Below are 14145 nucleotides of genomic sequence, written 5' to 3' on the forward strand. Positions count from 1 at the left end.
TCTGAATGTATTTTCCCCAACTTGGTGAGTGTGTGTGTTTGTGTGTGTGTGTGTATTTTCCTTTTCTCTCACTTTAGTCTTTGCTAGGTTAACCATTATACTTTTTTTTTTTTTTAAATTTGAGACAGGGTCTTACTCTGTCGCCTAGGCTGCAGTGCAGTGGCACATTGACTGCTCACTGCAACTTCTGCCTCCCGAGCGTAGGCGATTCTCCCATCTCAGCCTCTGGAGTAGCTGGGACTATAGACGTGCACCAACATGCCTGGCTAATTTTTGTATTTTTAGTACTGACAGGATTTCGCCATGTTGTCGAGGCTGGTCTTGAATTTCTGAGCTCAAGCAATCCGCCTGCCTCAGCCTCCCAAAGTGCTGGGATTGCTGGAATTACAGGCGTGAGTCACCAATATACTCTTTTGCTATGCTAATCAAACTTTTCTTTGAACTGCATTTAAGTGTAATATTGTGGTTTCTTTTGCTTTCAAATCCTCAAACCCAAACAGGAAGTAAAACTTTCAGCAAAACACTAGGCTGGTCTTGAACTCCTGGCCTCAAGCTGTCCTTCCTTGGTCTCTGAAAGCACTGGCATCACAGGCATGAGGCACCGTGCCTGGCTCATTTGATCTTTTTGAACAAGCCTATGTTGGAGCTTTTTGACCTGCTCCAGTCTGTATTGTTGGTATTATATAGTCCTGTACCATAGCTGTCATATTTGGTATCTCTTTTAGCCTTCATCCAAGGGACTCCCCTTACATAGTTCTTGGGTTGGATTTCCTGTTTCTTTGATCTCATGTCTTGGTTTACTTTTTTATTTTGGTGAGGCAGATCTTCTAAAACTGTAGAAACAATAAGGAATGTAAATATTTTAAGACCTTAACATACCTTCATACTTGATTGGCATTATGTCAGAGGAGTATAGAGTTCTAGGGTAGAAATAATTTTCCTACAGAATTTAGTTTTAATTTGTCTGGGATCAAAGTTCCATTTGCTGTTCAGAAGTCTAAATGGGTTTCTTTTTTTTTTTTTTAAGTTTAAAAAAAAATTCTTTTTGAGATGGAGTCTTGCTCTGTCACCCAGGCTGGAGGGTAGTGGTGCGATCTCAGCTCACTGCAACCTCCGCCTCCCAGGTTCAAGCTATTCTCCTGCCTCAGCCTCACAAGTCACTGGGGATTACAGGCTCCCACCACCACACCTCACTAATTTTTGTATTTTTAGTAGAGACAGGGTTTTACCATATTGGCCAGGCTGATCTCAAACTCCTGTCTTCTGGTGATCCTCCTGCCTCAGCTTCCCAAAGTGCTGGGATTACAGGCGTGAGCCACCTTGCCCAGCCTCTAATACTTTTTTATTGATTTTTTTATTTCCGATCTTTTGTATGGGACTTCCTTTTTTTTTTTTTCTGGATTATTTTAAGGTCTTACCTTTGTAACTTTTTCTAAATTCATAATGGCATCCTCTGGTGTGGGTCTAGTTTCATGCACTGTTGTGGGTTCTCTTTTAGTCTGAAAGAGCATTTTCAGTTCTAGGAAAATGTCCTGATTTATTGATAAAACACTTTCTCTTTCCGAATTTTCTGTATCTTGGATATTAGGCTTCTTGACTGGTCCTTAATTTTTTTTTTCTTCTTTCCCATCTCTTTTTTTTTTGAGATGGAGTCTCACTTTGTCACCCAAGGTGGAGTGCAGTGGTGTAATCTCGGCTCACTGCAATCTCTGCCTCCCAAGTTCAAGTGATTCTCATGTCTCAGTCTCCCAAGTAACTGGGACTACAGGCACGAGCCACCACACCCGGCTAATTTTTTGTATTTGGTAAGGGGAAATTTTTAGTAAGGGGTCTTCCCATATTGACCAGGCTGGTCTTGAACTCCTAACCTCAGGCTGTCTGCCTGGCTTGGCCTCCCAAAGTGCTGAGATTACAGGCGTGAGCCACCGTGCCCGTCTCATGTTAGAAGCTTCCTTCCAGTGCCTGGTAACTCTTTTGCTTTCTGCTTTTATTTATAAGTAGGGCAATTAAAAAGCTAATTGGATTTCTGTGTGCATGAGTGTGGAGGGTTTATCAACTATGGGCTTTGCTGAAGGATGATATAGCTAGGTTATTTCCTTGAAGAACTCCTGGTATGATTATCTTTTCAGGTCTTATACATGGTATGGTACGATTTGGCCCCCCCCCCCCCCCGCAAAAAAAAAAAAGCTTTTCTGGTCTTTGTTTGGAGGCTGTTATTCCTGATTGCAAGGTTTCTGGTTAGCGGAATAGGCTAGGGGTCTCAATATTGATTATTCAAATTCACTTTATCTCCTTGTGTTAAGTATGGTAAACTTGCCTACAACTCTACTGGGGTCCCTCAAGTCAGAGACTTTCTGTTTTGCCCTCTCCATAGAATAAACCTTCAGCTTTCAGTTTTTCCTTGGGGCTGGGGTGGTACAGAAGCCCACTGTGTAGATTGTTTAGGGGATCTGGAGGTTACAACTGCTTTTTAAATAGAGTGGTAAAAATCCTGTTCTATTTTTACTTGCATTTCCAGAGTATTCTACATCTAGAATTTTACATCCTGAATTTTTTGTAGGATCTATGATGTAAATTGGATTGGTTTTAATTTTAGGATTGGGTGTTTTCTTTTTTTTTTTTTTTGAGATGGAGTTTTACTCTTGTTGCCCAGGCTGGAGTGCAGTGGCACGGTCTTGGCTCACCACAGCCTCCACCTCCCAGGTGCAAGCAATCCTCCTGCTTCAGCCTCCCAAGTAGCTGGGATTACAGGCGCCTGCCAGCACGCCTGGCTAATTTTCGTATTTTTAGTAGAGATGGGGTTTCACCATGTTGGCCAGGGTAGTCTGGAACTCCTCCTCAGGTGATCTGCCTACCTTGGCCTGTGATTACAGGTGTGAGATTACAGGTGTGAACCACCGTGCCCAGCCTAGGATTGGGTTTTCTTAGGGACATTAAATCAGTTATTCATCTACTTTATAATTTCCAAAATTTTGTTGTCTTCTCTTTCATTCTTTTTATTTGTATGAGATTATGATTTTAAAAAACTTCACTTTATTATGACTTTGAGTAGGAAGTGGAGGCTAGTGTATGTTTTCAGCCCAACATCTTCAATAGTTTTCTTCTAAGTACTGATCCATTTTATTGTTATGTTCTGTTAAGCATTCGCAATTGTGTTGTGTCTAAGTGAAAGGAAATTGTGTTATTGTGTTGAATCACTGCAGTGTATTAGTAGATATTCTTAAATTCCTTTTTTCAACGAATTTGATATTTCCTTTTTCCAACTTTGATTGTTCAGCACCTCTCATTTTTGCAAGAAAACAGATTAATCCAAATTTGAACCACAAGGGGCCAGGCATGGTGGCTCATGCCTATTATCCCAGCACTTTGGGAGGCCGAGGTGGGCGGATCACTTGAGATCAGGAGTTCGAGACCAGCCTGGCCAACATGGCAAAACCCCATCTCTACTAAAAATACAAAATTATCCATGCATGGTGGTGCGCACCTGTAATCCCAGCTGAGGCAGGATGATTGGGAGGATCTCTTGAACCTGGTAAAATGGGAAAGGTTCCCTTGTCCCCCTTGAAGGGTGCGCAGTGGGGGTGTGACTCGCTTCTTTGGTGCCCTGCTGCTCAAACCTCTACGTGGAGCATGCAGTGCTGAAGCTCCAGTGGGTGTGTGTTACAGGGTACTCTTTTAGTTTAGCCATCAGCTCATTGAGACCCCCTGCCTAACAAGGACAGAGGGTTTTCTTTATCCCGGAGTTCTTGCCTTGGTGTACAGAAGAATTGGATCACAGGTGGGCTTGGAGAATGAGGGGAAGGTTTTATTGAGTGGAAGTAGCTCTCAGAAGATGGAGGAGCCAGGGGGAGATGGTTTTCCCCTGGAGTCCGGCCACTCTGTGGCCCAGTCTCTCTTCCGACTGCCCTGGCCAGACTCGGCATCTTTCCGCTGGTTTATGACCTGCCCAGTGCCGGCGTCTGTTGGTTTGCTCTTCTGCCGGCGTGGTCCACTCAATGGCCTCTTGACACCCAGCCGCTTGTGTCTTCTTCCGCTGAAGTGTTCCTTTCCACGTCTAGCCACTTGTGTCTCTGCCTGTTAGGGTCTCCGGGGGTTTTTATAGGCACAGGATGGGGCCATGGTGGGCCAAGGTGGTCTTGAGAAATGCAGCATTTGGGCATGAAGGCAGGAGTGTCTGCCGTCACCTAGGTCCATGGGCACAGGCCCAGGGATGGAGCCCTCTCCAGGGACCCACCTTCCTCTATCTAGCTAGCACTTTTCTGCCTCCTTTCCTTACCACTGGGAGGTGGAGGCTGCAATGAGCTGAGATCATGCCACTGCAGTCTAGCCTGGGTGAGGACAGAGTGAGATCCCATGTCAGAAAACAAAACAAACCACCAGATTTGAACTGCAAGGAATATCTGTTAGGTGTTTTGCTAGCTTCCCACAGTGCTTAACATGGTGATGTCTTGCCAGTATTAGGTATCCTAGACGATTAAAGATGAATCTCTGTCCGTGTATCAACATTGTTATCAGTTAAATGTCTCTAAAATCTGATTCTAAATGGGTGAACAAGTTTCCTTTCGTTTTTGTTTTCAGGTTAATAATAAAAATAATATTAGGGCAGTACATATTAATTGGTCTTTTAATGTATCTCATCTTTGAATTTAGGATTTGATTAACCAACTTTAACTATAGTATTTTGTCTTACTATAACTGCAGAAGTAGACATCTCTTGCCACATGTACGTTGTCTGATTTTCTCTTTATTTGTATCTGGCTATCATATCTCTCTTGACTACTTTGACTATTTATTTTATTTTATTTTTTTTCTTTTCTATGCCATACAGACTCAGCAGTAGTGGCTGTTTCTTAACAGTTTAATTTGAATTTCCAGATGCCCTTTTAGACATAAAATGTGTTCTCAGGACTATACTTTAATTTCTACTCACCTCTTTGTCACTTTTATCTGCTGCAACTTAAAAAATTTCTTTTTTATTTTCTTTGAGATGGAGTCTCATTCTGTTGCCTAGGGTGGAGTGCAGTGGCATGATCTTGGCTCACTGCAAGCTCTGCCTCCCAGGTTCACGCCATTCTCCGCCTCAGCCTCCCGAGTAGCTGGGACTACAGGCGCCTGCCACCTCGCCTGGCTAGTTTTTTTGTATTTTTTAGTAGAGGTGGGGTTTCACCGTGTTAGCCAGGATGGTCTCCATCTCCTGACCTTGTGATTCGCCCGTCTCGGCCTCCCAGAGTGCTGAGATTACAGGCGTGAGCCACCGCGCCTGGCCTAATAATTGTGTTTTTTGTCTCTAGAGAGAAGGTTCATATTGTCAGATTGTGAAAGACTCAAAGAACTGGAGGCAAAGAAGTCAGCAAAGAAAAAATTATTAGATAAATGTTTAAGAGCATTGTGGCGGTATTTCCATTTTATGTAGCTCAGAAATATCTCAGTAGGTTCGGGGAGTTCATTGCTAAGTTATTTTTATTACCGAGATATGATTTACAAAACATGAAGTGCTCAGATCTTAAGCGTATAGTTAAACAAGCGTATGCTCTTTGTAAACCACACTACTTTTAAACTTGAAACATTTCCGTCACCCTAGAAAGTACTTTACCTTTTAAAAATAAAACCATAGGGTCATTTCTGATGGTTTTTTTGACATAATATTATATAAGCATACACTCCCATTTCACATAGTTCTAGAGATTCCATTAGCTAAATGGGGTGGTTCAGATTTTATGGAAGAGGAACTAGTAGTTTGCTAGTTCCTGCTTTTTGCACTTGGTGCTAGTTTTGCCCATTAAACAGCACAGCTGTTTCAACTCTGATGATCTTTGAGGTGATCAAAGAATTGGGATGACATCCAGTATCTCAGCACCTGAATCCTTAGAGAGATTAGCTCACATCATTTCTTACAGTTAACCATGTTTTCCTCTTACCCCACAATGATGAATAATCATCTGACATAAAATAGTGAAAGAGCTTTGATAAACTTTTCTAAAGATAGTAGTTGAAGGTAGAGTAACTTAAAAAAAAAATCAACAATTATTGATCTGCATTAGAAAGTAGCTTCTGAAAAAATACTCAAATGAATAAGACATGTGGGACCTGCTTCTAAATTGTACATGGTAATAGAAGAGACAGGAGTTAACACACACTTGTCATAGTTTGGTAAATATGGTAATAGAAGACTGTACATGTACCTAAATGGGTTTATATATTGATAATTGAGAGAATCAGTTATATCAAGCTATAACTTCTGATTTTCCCTCTGTGAGTAGCATTAATAAGCCTTCAAGTGGATAGAGATCTAGAGTTTTGGAAAATCTTTTTCAATCAAAATTTAAAAAATCAAAACATTTCCCTTTTTGAGAAAATGAAAAAATATATAAATACAAAATTTGGTGTCAAAATGAATATTTAGAATGAAAAAATCACATCATAATTTTAATAACACAAGGTTAACATCACAAAATATAGAAAAATAACATTTTTATGTCAACTGCTAGATATCTCTAATACTTTTTTTTTTTTGAGATGGAGTTTTGCTCTGTCACCTAGGCGCGATCTTGGCGCATTTCAACCTCCGCCTTCCAGATTCAAGCAATTCTCCTGCCCCAGCCTCCTGAGTAGCTGGGATTATAGGCACATGCCACCACGCCTGGCTAAGTTTTGTATTTTTAGTGAAGACTGGGTTTCATTTCACCATGTTGGCCAGGCTGGTCTCAAACTCCTGACCTCAGGTGATCCTCCCGCCTTGGCCTCCCAAAGTGCTGGGATTACAGGTGTGAGCCACTGCGCCCAGCCTCTTATACTTTTTTATTTAGATTTTTTGACCACTTCTTCATATGTCAGCAGTGTACTTTTTTCTTTAGCATGACTGATCAAATTGTGTTTATTACTGATAGCTTAGAAAATTTTGAGATTCACAACTCGTTTTATTGGTAGTGTCTGTAATATTTTAAGATTGTTTTCAAATTTGGGGCAGCTCCTAGGGTTAGGCTGTTCTGGCATTGCTATAAGGAAATACCTGAGACTGGGTAATTTATTAAAAAAGAGGTTTAATTGGCTCAGGTTCTGCAGGCTGTACAGGAAGCATCGTGGCATCAGCTTCTGGGGAGGTCTCAGGAAGCTTACAATCATCGCAGAAGGCAAAAGGAGAGCAGGCACGTCACATGGCAAAAGTAGGAGCAAGACAGTGTGAGATAGAGGAAGTAGAGAGGAGAGAGAGAAAGGGGGAGAGTAGGGGATGACATGCAACAAACTTTTAAATGACCAGATCTCACGAGAACTCACTCACTATCACACAGACAGCACCAAGCCATGAGGGACCCACCCCCATGATCCAAACACCTACCAGGCCCCACCTCCGGCATTGGGGATTACAATTCAACATGAGATTTGGGTGGGGACAAATATCCAGACTATCTCACCGTTGGTAAGTTTTATATGAAGTGCAGTGTTTTTAGATACTTCTGTGCCAATACCATGTGGAGCTCATATCTAGATGTCTCTGGCCCTCTGCCTTAGTGTTAATGATACCAGATAAGGCAGTGCATTGGGTGGTAGGAATATTCCTGGATGTCATTCCTGTACCCAGACTAGCAATTATCTAGTCATACATGGATGTGATTGCACACTACATATATCCTGTGAAACCGAAATATATACCCAACTCAACTTCCCCTTAGTTCAATGCCCAGAATATCAGATTACCTAAGGAGGAAGTATGATGGAGAGGGAGTCAGAAACAGGAGTCAGAAGTCAGAACAGAATTCTTTAACCAATTGTAGTTGGATTGCTTTCGCGATTTTTGTTAGGACCCTTTCCAAGGCCCTGCATTTTAAACTCTCATGGTAAAGTAAATTCTATAGCCTTGTACTGTAATTTTGTGCTTGGATTCTGTTTGTTCCATTGTGCTACTGAAATGTTAGTTACAATATAAGACGTATGTTATTCTGCGTGCATACTATGTACTATGCTACTTGAACCTATCATGATTAGGCCTATTTGTATAAGCTGAAGATATAAATTTTGACAAATGTCTAAGGTATTTGCCGTGCTTTCAAATTTTTGTCCTGGAATTCTTTGTCAGTTAGCTCAACATTGAAGCTCTGTTCTGACCTAGGCCTTGTGATAGGTTCTGGAGATGCAGTGATGACTTAGAAACATTTCTTACCTTTGAGAATCTCATGGTGCTATGTAAAATAGACAATGATAGTATCCTGTCTGAACACAGAGAAGGCATCCTTAACCTGTCTTAGGATATCAGGGAAGCTTCCTGAGGAAAATTACCCCTGCACTGATTATCTAGGGATGACTAGATATTATTTGGTGAAAAAAGAAAGTGCAGTTAAAATTGTATGAGATAAGGAGAAGTAGGCACTACCTGATTTTAACTTTGTGTGTGTGTGTGTGTTTTTGTTTCCTATCAGGCTGGCTTCTGTATTGTAAGAGTTTAATTTCAAAGCGTTTAGACCATACAACTTCTGTGTCACTGATTGCGTTGAACGCCTTTTGCAGGCAAATGCTTTGGCGAAGCTGGTTTTTCTTTGTTCTTTTTTTTTTTTTTTTTTGACCAAAGTTTAAGTATGGCAGTACTGTAAAGGGGCCTAATACTGAAAATGAAATTTTGGTGTCAGGACTAGGAAATATTTCTCAATCTGTTACTTTTCTTGCACAGTTGGAATCCTTTAGATTTGTCATAGTGAATAAAATAAAGATGACAGATTGATCCTTTTCTTTAATATTGGTAACAGTGGCTCCTCTCAATATGATTTTTCGTCCTCTTCAACATCATTATTTGAGATAATAAGCATTTATTATGTATTCTATTACGTTTCAGCTTCTGTGTTAGGAATTGGGAATGCAAAGATATCTAAGACAAGACTCATATCCCTGAGTAACCCACAATCTAATGAAAGAGAGGGAGAGGGAAAGAGAAATATAAACAAAAAAGCAGGAGGAGGTCATATTTAAGCTGACCCTTCCTTCATGGATTAGTGGAAGTATGGCAAGAGGATAAAGTCAGAAAGGGTATTTTATTTATACACATTTAAGTGCATGTAAATGTGCATATATATATATAGTCATTTGTACATTTAAAAAATGCTAGTTCCTATTGTAAACCAAAAACTGACTGAGCAGATCTCAATCAATTAGTGGTTTATTTTGCCAAGGTTGAGGATGTGCCTGGGAAAAAGAAACACAAGTCACAGTGGGATCTGTGACCTGTGCTTTTTCCAAAGAGGGTTTTGGGAACTTCAGTATTTAAAGGGGGAAGAGCGAACAGAAGGGGAAGGAAAAAAAAGGAAGGAGGGTAGGCAGTGAGGCAAGTGGTTACATTCTTGTGAGGCTCTGATTAGCCAGCCACCTTTCTCTTAAGCCTAGTTAGTTTGGGGTTCCAAGATTATATTTTTCTTTCACATTATACTGAGCGTTTGCTCTGTGACTGCTACCTCAAAACTAGGGTGCTTCAAATGTATTTACTCATTTATCGTAACAGTCCTGCAAAATTGGTGATGTCATTCTCAGTTTTTTCATTTTAAACTTAAGGAAGTTCTTAGCCAGTAAGTTAGAAAGACAGGATCTGAAACTGGCCGTGAAATATCAAATTACACAATTTCCCTAAGCTTACAACTAAAAAATTGGGGATGATATCACCAGTTTTGCAGGAGTGTTATGACAAGTGAGTCATAGACTCTGAAAAGGCAGGATCAAGACACTGGGTCTTCTTATTGTTGATTTTTGTTTTTCTTTTTAGAATGAGGGTCTCACTCTGTCAGTCAGGTTGGAGAGCAGTTGCGTGATCACAGCCTACTACATACAGCCTGGAACTCCTGGGTGATTCTCCCACCTCAGCCTCCTGTGTAGCTGGGACTACAGACATCACATCCGTGGCTAGTTGGCTAGCTTCCCTCCCCCCTGCAGAGATGGAGTCTCACTATGTTGTTCAGGCTCTTATTGTTGAATTTTAATAGCTCTTTGTATATTTTGGATATAAGTCCTCAACTGTGTATGTGATCTGCAAAGATTTTCTGCTAGTTGGTAGCTTGATATTTGACCTTCTTTACAGTGTCTTTCATAGAGCAGAATTTTGTTTGTTTATTTATTTATTTTGAGGCAGGGTCTCACTCTGTCACCCAGGCTGGAGTGCAGTGGCATAGTCTTGGCTCACTGCAGCCTCAACACCCCCAGACTCCTACCTCAGCCTCCTGAGTAGCTGGGGCAACAGGTGTGTGCCACCACACCCAGCTAATTTTTTGTAGAGATAGGATTTTGACATATTGCCCAGGCTGGTCTTGACCTTCTGAGATGAAGTGATCTGCCCACCTTGGCCTCCCAAAGTGCTGGGATTACTGCCGTGCACCACTGTACCCAGCCACAGAGGAGAATTTTAAACTTTAATAAAGTCTAATTTATAAATATTTTCTTTCATAAGATGCTTTTTTGTATCTAGAAACTCATCAAATTCAAGGTCACATAGATTTTCTTCTATGTTTTCTTCTAGAAGTTTTATAGTATTGTGTCGTAGTTTTAGGTCTATCATCTAATTCATGTTAATTTTTGTGAAAGGTGTAAGATCTGTGTCTAGATTTATGTTTTTGCCTCTGGATGTCCCAGTGTCCCAAGCAGTAGAGAACTACCACTTGTTGAAAAGATCATCCTTTCCGCATTGAATTGCCTTTCCTGTTTTGTCAGTATCAGTTGACTCTGTTTGTATGGTCCACTGTTCACTTTTATAACGTCAATTATATTTTTCTTTGTGCCTTAAAAAATGCTTAATTAGACATAGTCACATACCTTACAAATCGCCCATTTAGAGTGCACTGTTTAACACAGTTTTTTAGTAACCATCTCCGCAGTGAATTATATTAAAAAGTCAACTTTTTAATCTTACCAGAATTCTTTAATTTTTCAATTCCCCTCACTGCAGTTAATATCTCTTGACTTAACACCACTTGCTTAAGGAGAACTTCAGCTTCTCCATCCTTCCCTGATTGTTTCTTTTCATAATTGCCTGTTTTTGAATATAAGTGTCTCTGTTATTTCTAAAGATATTGATTATATTTAATATGTTCTTCTTGGTTTTCATTAGCATTAGATACATTGTTGAGTAGTTCTTTCATGGTGGTGGTTTTCCTGGAATATTTAGTGATTTGGGATTGTCTGCTCAACTTGAGTGAGGATATTGGTTTGCTTCTTGGTGAATAGTCTGATTATGGGAGCTTCCCTCTGGTGACAGGAAGGAGTAGGAACCGCTGCCTACTGTATAGAGGTATGCCAGTAGGTTCTCTTTTGACTGCCAAGTTCCCCTGCCTGCTGGGGAGGTGGTTAAAATCCCCCCCTCCACCATGCTCTGAGCTTCAGCTTAGGCTGTGCTTGCCTACTTCTCAGAAAAAGACCAGTCAGAAGGGTATTGGGATTCACTTGTGCAAAGACCCTGGGTTAAGTTTCCCTATAATCTTCTGGAGATCCCCTCAGGGTCCTCTCCCGTAGTCTGGATTCTGAGTTTGGAGCACAGTAGAATCACTGTTACCTTCATAGAGACTTCTACTGGGCATATCTAAGCTAGGTTTTCTGACTTCTCAGTCACTGTGTCTCATCAACTTTTTAATCTTATAAGAATTCCCCAATTTCTGAACTGCGGATAGCAGATAGCATTCTTTCTTTTTTTCCAGCCGTGTTAAGGATTTCTTACTCTCCTAACAGTAACAATAGTAGGAATGCCACCTGCCACTAATAATAGTGATTTAAAAGGGATTATAGGCAGAAATGTAAGTAGATGTCTGTTCAGACTGCTGTCTGTCTTGAAACAAGGTTATCTTTTCAATACTCATAGCTTTTAGCCTTTAGCTTTTAGTCTTATTTCTAGAACACATTCTATTTTGACAGCTTCTAACATTTTTTTGCAGATGGATATCTGCCTTTCTGAAAGCGTGGATGTGTTTGGCAACATTTGGGGGAAATTGGTGTAGGGTAGAATTTTAATTTTCCTTACTGTCAGAGTATGTGCTGAGTATTCATATGAATTAGAGAAGGTATGAGGAGGGGAAATAGGTGGTTTGAAGATTAAGATGTATCTATTCCCAGCACTTAGGGAGGTGAATGTGGGAGGATCACTTGAGCCCAGGAGTTGGAGACCAGCCAGGGCAACAAAGTGAGACTTCCTCCCTATAGAAAAATACAACAACAAGAAAATTAGCTGGATATGGTGACATGAACCTGTGGTCCCAACTACTTGGGAGGCTGAGGTGGAAGGCTAAGATAGAAAGATCGTTTGAGCTCAGGAAGTCGAGGCTACAGTGAGCTGTGTTTGTGCCACTGCACTCCAGCCTAGGTGACAGAGTGAGACCCTGTCTTCAAAAAAATACACAAATAAAATTACAAAGGGGTGGAGACAAGGGTAAGAAAAAAAGAACGTTTTAAAAATAAGAAAAAAAAGGCGGCTATTAATAACTCTGTTGATATAAATTAGCCTTGTGTTGTTCATGAATGACTTGAGTAAAATATGGTGAAAAAGGGAGAAAATTGTTAGAAATAGTAGAAGCTAAAGGTAAAGCATTGAGTAATGCTGGGTAGTGGGTAAAAGAATGGGCTTTAGGCCGGGCGCTGTGGCTCATGCCTATAATCCCAGCACTTTGGGAGGCTGAGGCGGGCAGATCTCCTGAGGTCAGGAGTTCAAGACCAGCCTGGCCAACATGGCAAAACCAAAAATACAAAAATTAGCTGGGCATGGTGGCGGGTGCCTGTAGTCCCAGCTACTCAGGAGACTGAGGCAGGAGAATCGCTTAAACCCAGGAGGCGGATGAGCCAAGATTGGGTTACAGCCCTCTAGCCTGGGTGACAGAGCAAGACTCTGTCTCAAAAAAAAAAAAAAAAAAAAAAGGAATGGACTTTAGAGATTTAAATCCTGAATTTAAATTTTGGCTCCTTAATTTACCACTTTTATAATCTTGAGCAGGGTAAGTACTTTAAAGCTTTAGATTTGTCATCCATAAAATAAAGAAAAATAATAGCATGTGTATCAGAGTTACGGAGATTAAATGAGATGTATTGCACGTATATATTCTCAGTACAAAGCTTGCAGTAAATGTTAGTTAATATTAATCATCATTATTATCCTGATGTAGGAGTTCTCAGCCTGAAGTTGACTGGAACTATCAATTAACAAGTATTTATTGAATACCTGATCTGTAGTGTTGGACTTAGACCTATGGAAGGAGCTACTGATGTGAATGACAGGTTAGTACCTAGAAGCGGAGCAAAGAGAACTAATAGTAGTGAAGTTCTTACCATAAGTTTCAGTAGTAAGATAGGTATTATTATCTCCATTTTATAGATGAGGAAGCTGAGACTCAGTAACAGTAACTTCTTCGAGACCTTGGGTCTGCCATTTAGCTAGCTGTAGTTAGATTAATAACTCACTTAACCTTGAAGAGATGGAGCTGTTGACACAAATACATGATTTGTTTTTTTTTTTTTTTTTGAGACGGAGTCTTGCTCTGTCGCCCAGGCTGGAGTGCAGTGGCGGGATCTCGGCTCACTGCAAGCTCCGCCTCCCGGGTTCACGCCATTCTCCTGCCTCAGCCTCCCGAGTAGCTGGGACTACAGGCGCCCACAACCGCGCCCGGCTAATTTTTTGTATTTTTAGTAGAGATGGGGTTTCACCGTGGTCTCGATCTCCTGACCTTGTGATCCGCCCGCCTCGGCCTCCCAAAGTGCTGGGATTACAGGCGTGAGCCACCGCGCCCGGCCACAAATACATGATTTGTGACAAAAAATCATTTATTTTATAATCATTTGTGTTACAAATAATTTGCTTTTAATTTTGAATAAATTTACATATTCTTCAGTGTCAATATATAGGTATCTGGTACAGAAAACAAAATAGGGATAATACAACAAAAACAAAAACTGTTAGGAACTGAGCCTCACAGCAGGAGGTGAGCAGCCAGCAAGTGGAAAAATTGTCTTCTGTGAAACTGGTCCCTGGTGCCAAAAAGGTTGGGAGCTACTGTTTTAGAGTCTCAAAGAGAAAATAAATGATGTTGAAATTTGCAAAAGATAAATCGGAAGACTAAGAGATACGTATTCAGAGCTATCTCTAGGACTAAGTTGTTTACTAGACAAATCACCCTGTCCTGCTCTAAAAATTGATTTGCC

The 14145-nt window shown here is 40.7% G+C and overlaps 1 protein-coding gene across 4 annotated transcripts in view; it reads left to right on the forward strand.

Moving 5' to 3' along the window:
• MOB1B (MOB kinase activator 1B) overlaps nt 1-14145 on the forward strand; it is an 81865-nt gene that overhangs the window by 34153 nt on the left and 33567 nt on the right. For 2 of the 4 annotated variants that reach the window (XM_050791430.1, XM_050791432.1), the window contains exon 2: nt 13113-13224. The exons of 1 other annotated variant lie outside the window; for it this stretch is intronic. In XM_050791430.1, the coding sequence (XP_050647387.1) occupies nt 13196-13224 (29 nt within the window). In that variant the 5' untranslated portion in view covers nt 13113-13195. Of the gene's footprint in view, nt 1-1378; nt 13225-14145 lie in introns of those variants that run through there. One more of the 4 variants, XM_050791431.1, reaches the window with a different exon arrangement.

The sequence above is a fragment of the Macaca thibetana genome, chromosome 5 (assembly GCF_024542745.1).
Source record: "Macaca thibetana thibetana isolate TM-01 chromosome 5, ASM2454274v1, whole genome shotgun sequence".
In the NCBI taxonomy this organism is placed as follows: domain Eukaryota; kingdom Metazoa; phylum Chordata; class Mammalia; order Primates; family Cercopithecidae; genus Macaca; species Macaca thibetana.